The 13082-nt window shown below is 52.9% G+C and overlaps 1 protein-coding gene across 1 annotated transcript; it reads left to right on the top strand.

The window, feature by feature from the left end:
* Positions 1-6165: 6165 nt before the first annotated feature.
* On the top strand, positions 6166-8695 carry CDK5R2 (cyclin dependent kinase 5 regulatory subunit 2). The gene has a single exon (XM_043445211.1). The coding sequence runs from the start codon at positions 6359-6361 to the stop codon at positions 7478-7480; it is 1122 nt and encodes a 373-aa protein (XP_043301146.1). The 5' UTR covers positions 6166-6358; the 3' UTR covers positions 7481-8695.
* Positions 8696-13082: the final 4387 nt, after the last annotated feature.

The following is a 13082-nucleotide window of genomic DNA, read 5'->3' as shown; positions in this document are numbered from 1 at the left end:
ATTTTCTCAAAATTCTTGAAAAGAAGATCTGACCCTCCATGGAGTCTCAGGAGCTTTGTAGAAACAGCAGGGTGTGAGATGAGTAGCCAGAGAACGCCCTCTGAAAAGTGCAGTCAGAATGCAGGGCCAGCATGGTGCCGGGCACATGGTAGGTACACACAGCTTCACAAAATTAATGAGGCCCACAGTGAACTGGAGAAGGGGGCCAGTGCCTGATATGCTGGCAGGTCTTTGTGACCTCAGGAATCAAATCAAACAACCCCCCACCCAGGGACAGTCTGAGTAGCAATAGCTGCCAGAATAATGGCCCAGAAGAAAGGATAGCTCTAAATTCAGGTCTCAAAAGCCAAACAAAAAGAAATGATAGTACAACCCCTGCCCTTTAATGAAGAATGTTCTAATGAGAGAAAAAAAAAAATGCTAATGGTACAGGTCAGACAAACTGTTCCTGCCCTGTAAAAATAATGACAGTGTAATTTTGTAGTAACTCACATTTTGTAACACCAAGCACCATGCACATATAATATACAAGCATTGTGTTTCATTGTGAAATTAAATAAAATCTTACAGCAACCCTATGATGGTCCACCTTTACAGGCCTCAGAAGAATTAAGAAACTTGCCCAAGGTCCCTCAGCTCATAAGTGGGGGGGCTAGGCTTGAATTCAGACCTGCATGACTCTAGAACTCATATATGAACCACCACAGTCTTTTTTTTTTTTTTTTTTTTAAGGTGACGAATATTTTCAGTGCTATTTGTGAATGAATCAGATATCTTCCTGGCCCCTCCTTCTGCTAACAAAGGAGTCTGGGACAGTGAGCTCCTTGTTCAGTCCCAAAGAAGCACTGTAACCCAGGGCTCAGCCTCTCTCAGGAGGCAGCCCCCGAACTCCAGGTTGAATTTAAGTCAAGATTAGAAAGGCTCTCATGATCATGAGTTTAGGGATCTGAACATCCCTAGAGTTTAGGGATCAAGTTCCATGCAGGGGGTGACAGAGGATGAGATGGTCAGATGGCATCATAGACTCAGTGGACATGAATTTGAGCAAACTCTGAGAGATAGTGAAGGACAGGAAGCCTGGCAGTCCATGTGGCCACAGAGAGTCAGATACGACTGAGCAACTGAACAACAACAGGGATTGTTGGGGCAGATGAAAGCAGGGCAGAGGCAAAGATTGTGTGGGAACCCAAGGAATATCTAGCTAGAGTTCTCAAAGCCTCTTTTCTTCCCCCAAGAGTCTCCAAGACAGGGTTTTTCAAACCTCCCTGGGCTCAAGCCAGGGCAGAGAGAACCCCTCTCCCATCCTAGGGTACCAAGATGGTAAGGTAGGACTCACAGGGTGGAATCAGGATAGAGGACAGAGACAGGGAAGGAGACAGACAGCTACACGAAGACCCAGTCACAGCGGCAGCTTTCCTGCAGCCACCTGCCTGGTTGAGATGGAAACGCTGATTCCAGCTCCAGCCCCCAGACAGGCTAAGAATATCCCAGAAAAGCAACAGCCACCACCCCCACCCTTCTTGATCTGCTCCTGCATCTGGAGTGCTATGCTGGGCTCCAGCAGGGCAGGGAAGAGACAGAGATGCTTGTGGCTGGGGTTGGGGGGTGAAAGAGAGGAGGCAAAAAATGGGCTTGGTGGAGGCAGGAGAAGATGAACTGAGAAATAAAGCTATTGGAGAATATATATATACATACATATATATATATGTGGCTGGGAGGACTGGGTAGAGAGAACTGTTTTTAGGGGGCAACAAAGGGAGATGAAAGCAGGAGCCAGAGAGCCGGGGAGAGAAGGTCCAAGTATGAAGAGGTATGAGGATGTGGGAGGGCTGGCATCAGGAACCTAGAGCGTAGACCAAGGCTTTATTAAGGGAGCAGAGCTCAGGGCAAGGAAAAGGAGCCCCAGCCTCGCCCTTGTCCTCCCCTGACCCTTAATCCTGGGCCTTCCAGCTTCTCAGCCTTGGTCTCTTCTCTCCCTCTCCCGGAGCACCACTTCCACAACTGTGCTTATCAACCCTATTTTCTCTTCTATAAAGCCTTTATTTGGGCTCCTCAATTAAGTCTGCCTAGCACAGGGTCTGCTGGAAAGTGAAAGGCATGAGAACATGGGGTTTCCCTCTTGGCAGCTAGCAGCACCTCCTTTGTCAAGTCCGTCTCTTCTCTCTGCTTGCTTTCTTTTCTTTTTTTTTTTTTGGGCCATGCGAGGCATGTGGGATCTTAGTTCCTGACCAAGGATCGAACCCCTGCACCCTGCACTGGAAGTGCAGAGTCTTAACCACTGGGCCACCAGGGAAGTCCCTCTCTGCTTTCTTTCTACACTCCCCATTGTTGCCTGGGGGGAGGCGGGGTTCCTACTCCCTCCACTGCCTCCCCACCCCAGCTCCCCTGGGGTAAGGTCCTCCATAGAGGAAGGGAGGGCTGGTGCATATGCTCTCCCTTTGCACACCTCAGGAGCCAAGGCCTTCGGGTGGGAGTACTGAATCAGGGTAGGAGGCAGCCAGATCCAGGCATTCAGATGCCCAGGCTGAGTCTCTTCTCTAGCTGTTTTAAGAACCTACATTGTCATCAGCCCCTTTGTAGGGGCCTCTTGGAGACATGAGATGCAATGACCTTGAGTTCCAGGGCCTCCTGCCTTGATGTTTACTGGAGAGACCCTGGAACTTGGCCATTTTGGCATCCTGTCCTTTGTTGCACCATCTTTCAGGCTTCCCTCCCCTAAAGCTTGGAGGGACCTAGGAACGTTTACATTGCTGAGAGCCTGAGCACCCCTCCCCTCCATCTCCTGGGGAGAACTGCAGGAGGGCGGGCCTCACACAGATGCTGTGCATACGAGCCTGAGCCCGTCAGGCAGAAACAGGGAGAACCAGGCAGGACTGGAGCTAGAAAGTGAAACAGAGTCACAGGGCAGGTTTTATTTAGAAACAGATTCGTAGAGCTAGAAGAGACTTTAAGAACCATTTTTAAGTTTAATCCCAAGATATTATCTTCCTCCTTCAGTATTTTTTTTTTTTTTTTGCCTAATAATAAAAATATGTAGAATTCCTGCATTGTAATGTGAAGAGAGAGCTGAAATGACTTCCCCAAGTCATACAATTAATAAGCTGTGGACTAAAACTCCTGACAGAGGATGAGATGGTTGGATGGTATCACCGACCTGATGAACATGAGTTTGAGCAAGCTCTGGGAGTTGGTGATCGACAGGGAAGCCTGGTGTGCAGTCCATGGAGTCACAGAGTCGGACACGACTGAGCTGAACTGAACTGAAAACTCCTGCCTCCTAGACCATGACTTATCAGATAAAAAGATAAAAAGCAGCCAAAGGGCAGAAGAGTTTGAGCAGCATTGCCATTGGATGTTCCGTTAAAGATGGGGCTCATTTGGGAGTCCCTGGTGGTCCACTGTCCTTCCATAAAGCCCACCTTCTCAGGATGCCTTTCCAGTTTCACTGTGCTTATCCTCCTTGGCCTCCACCCTGTAGAGACATAACTCCCTCTCTCCTGCCTTAATACTGCAAGCTTTTTTGGTAACGGGAATGCCATAACTCTTTATAGATTTGCTTTTATTATTTTGTCTTCTTGTCCTTTAAAATTCCATCCATATTCTTCTTGCACATCTTGGACTGAGAACTCAGAGCCCAGCCCTTAACCGAGTTGTTATGTAGCAGCTGCTGCTGGCAGGGGAAGAGGTTAGAAAGATTGATGTTAGGAAGGGCGTCAGGTCCCTCTCAGTCAGTCCGTAAAAGCTTCTTGAAGGAGATGGAATTTCAAGAGTTTGACAAAGGCAGATTGGTGGTCTGAGGGAGGGTCCTGGCCCAGTGATAGGAGCTCAGAGATTCAAGAGGGATGACCAGACTAGGAGAGTGGTGATCATGTGAGCCCAAGAGAGGGGGTCTGAGGCAGGGCAAGATAAAGATGAGAAGGGGAAATAAGATCTTTTAAGTCACCTGAAGCAGAGGAGGGAACTCTCAATTCTAAAAGGACAGCAGGTCACCGCTGGGCTTGTAATGGGGACCCCATACTGGTGACATCTGTAGGGGCTGCATAGACTCTTGTCCTGAGTGACACCAGCAGTAGGCCTTACGTCAGTGAGGGACTCCTGGGAGCGAGGATCCACGTGCCATTCAAATCCACGTGCCTGGTGTTTCTGCCAGTGCAACTCAGTCTCTATGGGGCCTGTCCTTAACTACTGGTGAACCGACTGTTCCTTGGGTGTCAGATAAAGGCTGACTCAGAAAGCCTTGTAGGAGGAAGTAGGACCAATTACAGAAACTGAAAAGAGGGAACATTTTTCAGTAACTATGGGGAGAATGAGAGGTTGGGCAGGTCAGCTTGAACTGTGAGAGAACAAAGATCAGATCTAAGGGAACAGGAGAGACCCCACTGAGAAAGTACAATTGAGTGCTGAGTCAGGGAAGGGTACAAGTTGGCCTGTGTAAGGTGGTGTATGGTAGGGAATCAATACAGCTAGACCAGAGGCCCCCAGAGGGGTGGGGTGGGGTGGGGGCGGGCCTGTGGGACAGCTGAGAAAGCTGGTGCCTCTGTTGGCAGCCCCCGGGGATTCTGAAATAGCCTCTCTGGAATGAACTAGGTACACACGTGCATACACACACGCCCTGACAGCAGTGGATCCTTGGAGCTGGGTTGGTGGTCTCTGAGGAGCATAGAGGTGACTCCAGGGCCAAGTCAGAATTCTGCTGAATCCATGTGTATGTTAGTCGTTCAGTTGTGTCAGACTCTTTGTACCCCCATCAACTGTAGCCCACCAGGCTCTCTGTCCATGGGATTCTCCAGGCAAGAATACTGGAGTGGGTAGACATTTCCTTCTCCAGGGGATCTTACTGACCCAGGGATCCTGCACTGCAGGCGTGTTCTTTACCATCTGACCCACCAGGGATAGGCGAAGGCTTCTGTCCTCCATGAAACCCATACCTACCTCCAAAGTCCACTTAAGAAGCCAGAAGATTCCTGTGCTGGGGAGCCAGAGAGCAGGCCAGGAGAAGGGTGGACACAGTCCTTCAAGGCAGATAGAACAGCCCAAAACCAGCTGGGCTCCAGACCTGCAGGTAAGGCCTAGAGAATACCAAATACAGGACAAGGGCCTTATGGGTGCCGAGGAGAGAACAGACAGACCCAGAGAGAAATGGGCAGGACCCAGCCTAATAGCCTGGAGCTGGGAATGGGGTCAGTTAGGACCTGAATAGCAGGGAGCATGTGACAATGAAAACCCATCTCAGCCTGGACCCAGGACTGGCCATGGGTGGGACCAACCCTCCCGGGCCTCACTCTGCACAGAAGGCCCGCCTGCTATCTGCGGCTGGACAGACCAATTTCCAGACTTTCCCCAGGGACCAATCACCCATCATCCACCCAAGTGTGAAATCAGGGGATTGGAGGGGAGAGGGGCAAAGAGCACAAGAGCTCAGGGCCTCTTATCACAGACTCATCAGCAGAGAATCAGGTCGGCAAACCGTGGCCTCAGCGACAAATCTGAGCGTCTTACCACCCCCAGAGTAAAGGCCTCTAAGGAGGCGGGTTGCGACCTTCAGGCAGACCAGGGCCCAGCCAACACCTCATCACAGGCAGAGCAAGAATACCCCTGCTGCAGTCTTCCCTGGTGGCCACATGGGGGAAGGGAGGGGAGGAGAGTTAAGAGGGAATCCACCGACTGCTAGATTGGAGGAGCTGGTGCAGTGCGACCCAAATGGGGCCTGGGCGCCTTGATGAAAGCACTCTCCTCAGTGAAGCAGCTGCCCACGCTGCGCCCCCACCCCCACCCCCGCCCCAGCATATAATCAAAAGGGGAGGAAGGCTGTTCCCATGGCATCTCTGCTATCGCGATCCAGTGCATCAAAACAAGTTGACTCAGGGCCCTAGGACCTGTAGGGGTAGGTGGGAGCAGCCTCCCACACCCACCCACCCACCGGCTCTGACCCTGACGAGGTCCTCGAACCAGCCACCTCCTCCTCCTTTCGCCTTTCTGGTGAAGGGGCTGGACCAGAGACCAAGGCATGGGGATGGGCGGAACTTGAGGTTGGCATGAGAGATTCTATTGGTCAGCGCAGCTGCCGGTTAGGAGGACAGCTTGGGCAAGGATTGGCTGCGTGAGACGGGGCGTGGCACGGCGAAGACTGGGCCCAAGGGGTGGGGCTGACGCTGCAGCTGGCGCAGCTCAGACTCGGAGCAGCCGGCGCAGAACATCCAAAGCAGCCGCGTTCTACTGCCCGTTCCCGCGCCCGGGCCGGGGCTGGGCCCCCACCGCCGGGTCCCCGGGGGCTGCAGCAGAGGCGGCGGCGGCGCGGCGGGCAGGGGCGCCGCCCGCGGTTCCCGCCGGGGCCCGGGCGCCGGCCCCGCTCTGCAGGATGGGCACGGTGCTGTCTCTTTCCCCCGCCTCCTCGGCCAAGGGCCGGAGGCCCGGCGGGCTGCCCGAGGAGAAGAAGAAGGCGCCGCCCGCGGGAGACGAGGCTCTGGGGGGCTACGGGGCGCCGCCAGCGGGCAAGGGCGGCAAAGGCGAGAGCCGGCTCAAACGGCCGTCCGTGCTTATCTCCGCGCTCACCTGGAAGCGCCTTGTGGCCGCGTCCGCCAAGAAGAAGAAAGGCAGCAAGAAGGTGACGCCCAAGCCAGCGTCCACCGGCCCCGACCCCCTGGTCCAGCAACGCAACCGCGAGAACCTTCTCCGCAAAGGTCGGGATCCCCCCGACGGCGGCGGCGCCGCCAAGCCCCTGGCGGTGCCCGTGCCCACCGTGCCCGCGGCCGCCGCCACCTGCGAGCCGCCGTCGGGGGGCAGCGCCGGCGCTCCGCCGCCAGGCTCGGGCGGAGGGAAGCCGCCGCCGCCGCCGCCCCCAGCCCCGCAGGCGGCGCCGCCGGTCCCTGGTGGTTCGCCGCGGCGGGTCATCGTGCAGGCTTCTACCGGCGAGCTGCTGCGCTGCCTGGGCGACTTCGTGTGCCGGCGCTGCTACCGTCTCAAGGAGCTGAGCCCAGGCGAGCTGGTGGGCTGGTTCCGCGGAGTGGACCGCTCGCTGCTGCTGCAGGGCTGGCAAGACCAGGCCTTCATTACGCCCGCCAACCTGGTGTTCGTGTACCTGCTGTGCCGCGAGTCGCTGCGCGGGGACGAGCTGGCGTCGGCCGCCGAGCTGCAGGCCGCCTTCCTCACCTGCCTCTACCTCGCCTACTCCTACATGGGCAACGAGATCTCCTACCCGCTCAAGCCCTTCCTCGTGGAGCCCGACAAGGAGCGCTTCTGGCAACGCTGCCTGCGCCTCATCCAGCGGCTCAGCCCGCAGATGCTGAGGCTCAATGCCGACCCCCACTTCTTCACGCAGGTCTTCCAAGACCTCAAGAACGAGGGCGAGGCCTCCGCCAGCGCCGGGGGTCCACCCAACGGGGGCGCGCCCGCGGCTCCCTCCACCTCCTCCTCCTCCTCGGCCGCCAGGGACAGCTGCGCGACTGGAGCCAAGCACTGGACTATGAACCTGGACCGCTAGGGATAACCCAGGGCCGCGCCCGCCCCCCGCCCCAGCCCCTAACACACACTCGGAGCCCCCAGGACCATCAAGCTGCCGCCGCTGCTACCGCCGCTCCGCGCCGTGGCCGGAGGAGGAGCCGCCCCTGCCCCGCAGGGGAAGGTGGAGGCCAGGATGCCAGAGGCCTCGGCGTTTGGATTTGCTGGGCGCAGGGTGGGGGTGGGGGATGAGCGCGGGAGAGGAACCCCCAACCTCACCCTTTCTATCTGTCTGCGCTCTCATCTCTCCAATTCTGCCCGGGTCTTCCCCTTCCCTTCTCCGTGTAAGTCCGTCTCCCTCGGACTTGTCCATTTCTTCATCTCCTTCCTGTATCTTCACCTTCCCTCCTTCCTTCATCTTTTGCCCTCCCACCTTCCTCCTCGCAGTTCCACTTTTCATTCCTTGGGTGTGTGTTTCCGTCTCCATCTTACCCACTACCTGACTCGCTCTCGTTGCCCCGTTTCTCTTTCCGCACCTCTGTCCCCATTTCCCCTTCTTCTCTTTTCCTCGCTCCTGGCATGTGTCACCATCTTCCCCCTCCCGTCTGCCTTCCCCCCTCTCCGCCTGTGTTAACTTGCATTTCTCCCTCCGACTGCGACCCCGTATTCTCCTCCCCAGACCGAAGGGAACATGAGTTCTTGATTGGGATCGGCTGAGGTACAGCAGAAACTGCAACCCTGGGAGCCCAAACCACCACCAGGATGGTCCTTCGCCCCATCCCCACCACTTCTCCCCACCTTTTCCAACGTGTTGCATGCCGGGAGTTGGGGGGAGGGGGATGCCACCTTCAGGAGGCTGAGGTTTGGGAGCAAAAATCAACCTAGAAGGTCACCCCGGCGGTGGCGGCGGCGCCTCAGCAGAAGGGTGGGAGGAGACAGAATACTCTTCTTACTCTGAGGGAGGAGCACCCCTCTTCCTTGCCCTTAGGTGTTTTTGTCCCCCCCACCCACCCCCACTTTTAATTTATTTGGTTGTTTCCGGAGGGAGGGGGGAGGGGTGGGGGTGGGGGGGTGGGCCCGGAACTGTCTGAGGTGCTGATCTGAGGCCGGACCAGAATTCTCCTGGGAGGGTACCAGGGACTGGGGTGGGCCTGGTGCCGTGTCCAAGGTGCCAATGATGCGGGCCGACGGTGCGGGCCGCATTGTCTGTCTGTCCGTCTGTCCGGGAGAGAACTATAAAGCGCTGGAAGCGCCTGCAGATTTTTTTGCGCCAGCCTTTTTTTGGGCCTTGGGAGGGAGGGAGCGGGAGCGAAACTATCGCAGGCAGGGCCCTCGGGCCCCCGCGGGCCTAGTGGGGGGGGGGTCGAGTCCCTGAGAACGGCTACTGTTTCCGTCACCCCTCCCCCCACTGACTTCCATCTTACAGAGAGCAAAGTGAGGGAGCCAGAGGATGAGGCCTGGTGGTAAGGCTGAATTCCTGCCCCACCCCGTCCCCCCACCCCCCACCCCCCGCCACCCCTGCCTTCATCTTTTCTGACTACCTGCGCATTAACACCCAGGCCATTTAGGGGATAAGTGATGAGGACAGCAGAAGTTGTTCCCCTTTTACAGAGTGGCTCATTGAGGCAGCATCAGCTAGTTATTGTTATTTTTTCTCTTTCCTCCACCTCTCTCTGCCATTCATTCTGTCAAGAGTTCAGTCAGGCCTGGCTAAGTCTGTCTTCACCACTCTCAGGTGGGGCCTGAATGCTATACTTAGCCCCATACTCTTTCCCCTACCCATGGGGCTGCTTCAAGGCTGTTTCAGCCACATGCCTACCCAGGGAAGCTTTGGGAGGTCCATCCCTGCTTGAGATTCAGACCTAGCCCTTAATCGCCAGGGAGGCTAGTACACAGGCAGCCTGGAAGACTCAGGAGCCATTCTTTGGGGTTGAAGGAAGAAAAGTAAGCTATTTAGCCTGAGATTCCTCTTTGGTCCCCATTGCCTTCTTAACCACTTAACTAAGCGCCCCATTCAGTTTTTCATTGGCCCGAGGAGGCCCTGGCTGCAGTGGAGCGCTGGCGTCTGTGACCCTGGTCTCCACGGAGACCTCCGGAGCATTCGGAGAGAAGAGGGAGAAGCCCACCTAGAAAGGCCCTGTTTCGCTGTCCGTGGTACTGACGGGGCGCACTCGAAAAGGGTGAGGGAGGGCATGCAGGAGTAGGAGGAGCTGCAGACAGCCTCAGGTTTTCCGGATAATTTGGGAGTAGATGTGATCCTTTCTGGTGGTAAGTTACAGGAGTCTGGCCCAAGAACCCAGGAAGACTGTCCTCCTAGGAAGACAGATCTCAACTCTTCCCCGGACTCTGCCCAGCGCCCTCTCAACCGGCCAGTAGCCGGAAATCCCCAGTCCAGATTTGTGAATCGAGTTCCCCGGGGGGAGGTGGGGAGAGCTGGTGGAAGGAAAGGCGGGAGCAGTCGCCCATTGGCTGGAATTTGGCGCAGTCAGCGCGGTGCCGTCATCTCTCTAGGTATGGAAGGAGAGAGGGAGGAGCACTTGGGTCACCCCGCGGCTGTCGCCATAGTAACCAGACTGAACAGGCGGGGCGGGGCGGGGGAGGAGGGAGCACTTTCCACTCTCTCACCTCTGGCGGGGAGGTTGCAGAGAACAATCTTGGTCCCTCTTATTTGGAACTAGTTATCGAGACTATTTGAGTGGGATTTCTGTGTTAGAAGAGCCCAACGGGGATGGGAAAGAGACTCGAGAGCCTACAGAGACCCTCAAACATCCTTGGGGAGGGGTCTCTAGATTCTGCCCCTGAACGCATAGACACAGCACCCTTCTATTACTACACTCCTATGCTCTCTCGGACACACACACATACAGGTGGGCGACAGCGCGCTTGCCTCCAAGAACCTGTGGTCTGGCATTTGGAGACCTAGAATGAGAAAAAAGCCTCAGTGCCCAGTGGCAAATTAAATCTCACCTTCCTTGCCACGCCCCAGGCATGAGACATTGCCATAATCCGATTAAGTAGTGAGGGACCGGAGGAGGATCAGCACGAATACGTGGAAGAATTAGCCTCCTGGGTCAAACTTGGTCAGATTCCTGTTTTCTCAGGGAGAAGGTGGTCATTAAGAGAAGGACTCGGAGCAGTCTTTTGAGAAGGCAAAGTGGAAGGGAGTAAATGCAGAAACAGAGTGACCTGCCGTCTCTTGACTGCCCAGAAGTGAACCTCTGGGAAAAGGAGTCCAGGCTTAGGACAGAGGTGGTGAAGAGGGCCCAAAGAGTCCAGCAGGAATGAGGGAGGGGTGGGCTGAGGAAAGATTGGGGATGGAGGATAGGAGAAAGAAACCCAGCTGGAGTCATGACTCAGCACTTTTGCTCAGCAAAGGTTGGAGGGCTGGGTGATTCTTACAGCACAGGGGCAACAGAGAGGGAGGGGAGTAGGAAACAAATGGGCAGATAAACTGTGATCGGACCATTTGCATGATACATGCTGATACATGCATTGATATACAACACATTTGAACACAGAAGCAGGTACATAGGCATTTACACTGATGAAGTCTCATTTAATCATAACATATACACATCTCCACTTTCCTTCCCTGCCCTGCTTCCGGGAGCAGAGGACGTTCTGTTCTGAGAGCTATGCCTGCCTGTCCCTGGAATACCTTGATACTTAATGGGAAAGGAGAAACACAAAAAATCACAGGGGTGTGTGTGTATGTGTGTGTGTGTGTGTGGTTGTCATGGTAACTGCTTTGCCTGCCAGGCAGGGTGCTCAGCAACCAGAGCATCTGGCAGTATCCAAGGGGACATCCTGTGGCCAGGACTCTGCCACGGGCACCCAGATGGGCATCTCCAGAAGATTTCTACTACAGAGGCTGCCAAAGCAGTCCCTCTGACCATGCCACCATGACCAGGGACATCTGGCAGCCAGGTTTGGAGGCCTGGCCTTCTTCATGTGCCCCACTTTAAGTGCAACTCCTGACCCCTTTATACACCATAAACAGCACTTGCCATGAGTGGCCTCAAGACAACAGAGGTTAAACTTTAAAGACCTTTATTAAGACCATTACTGGGACTTTCCTGGTGGTCCAGTGGCTAAGACTTCAAGCTCCCAGGGCAGTTGGCCCAGGGTTCGATCCCTGGTCAGGGAACTAGATCCCACATGCCACAACTAAGACCTGGCACAGTCAAATAAATAAATTATATATATATATATATAATTTTATATATAACTTTATATATATATATATATATATAAAGACCATTACCTTCCCTTTCAGCATCTTGTCAGACAGCCAAGAAGAAGATCATCTATGCTCACACAGGTTAGGTGTATAAATGAGGCATACAAAAAGTGTTTTAGTTCAGTGTGATTAAAGATTGAGTATAAGACAGATAAACTGCAGAGCACAGTCGCAGGATTCAAGTTCCTTTGATCTGAGTTTAATATTCTGATAAGGCTTTTAGAAGCAATCTCTCTTTTACACTTGCAGACTGGCTGTCTGGCTTTGTACTCTAGCACCCCACTTTCCTTTTTTTCCTAGGCATTCAGGTTTAACCTCTTAGTTTCTGGCTTAAAATTCTCCCAACTCATTTTGGGCTTCCAGGGGATTTCTTTTCCCCTGGATTCTAATTCTTTAGCAGATAGCTGCTCCCAAGATCTCTACTTGGCGACATTGCCCACCATAGTTACTCCCCTTTTACAACTTTCCCCTGCCCCATTGCTTCACCTCCCCCTGTGACTGATATTTGGCTTCAAGACAATACATCATAAAATTAGTCTCTCTGCATGCATTTTTATGTATGACAATCTAAAAGGAAGGAGGGGTGATGATAAATAATGTAAATATGAAAAGGGATATTTCTTTATAACCTTTATACATTTTACTCCTTTTTAAAAAGCTTACATATTACCCCAGAAAAATGCAGGACATCAAGAAAAGCATAAGAAATAAGAGTAATGCTGGAAGGCTTGCCCTACCATATACTAAAATTTACTAAAGAGCTAAGGTCACTAAAGCATAAGGCACTGATGTAGGAACAGATGTATCAGTAGAACAGGACAGATAATCCCAAACTAAACTCCAGCATAGGTGGGAATTTAATAGATGATAAAGGCACCATTTCAGATCCATTGGGAAAAAAGGTAGATTAGTCAGTAAATGCTTTTGGTATAACTGGATAGTCATTTATATGAAGAAAAAAGATCAATCCTTCCTCATTCTTAGCCCCCAAATAAGTTCCAAATTGATGAAAAAATTTAAAAAAAATTATAAAAGCCTTAGAAGAGAGAACAATTTGAAAGTATCTATTAGAAATTCAACTGCATATATTTTCTACCCTGGAATTCCAATTTCTAGTATTGACCCTAGAGAAATACTTAAATGTACAAAGAGACATGATAAAGATTTGTTTATTGTATTACTGTTTAGAGAGAGAGAAATTGAACTCAGCCTAAATATCCACCAGTAGGTTAGAAATTAAAAATGCTTTGATATAATATTCAGTTTAAAAGGATGGACTGGACTGTACATACCAAAGTGAAAGATCTCCAAAACACATAGTATCATTAAAAGTTGCATAGCAATATACATAGTACCATATCATTTATGCAAAAGCAAAACAAATCAAACTGTAATTTCTGTGTGT

This window comes from Cervus canadensis, chromosome 24, assembly GCF_019320065.1.
Source record: "Cervus canadensis isolate Bull #8, Minnesota chromosome 24, ASM1932006v1, whole genome shotgun sequence".
NCBI classification, from domain to species: Eukaryota; Metazoa; Chordata; class Mammalia; order Artiodactyla; family Cervidae; genus Cervus; species Cervus canadensis.
The sequence above is the reverse complement of the archived record's forward strand: the minus strand, read 5'-3'. Positions and strand labels throughout refer to the sequence as shown.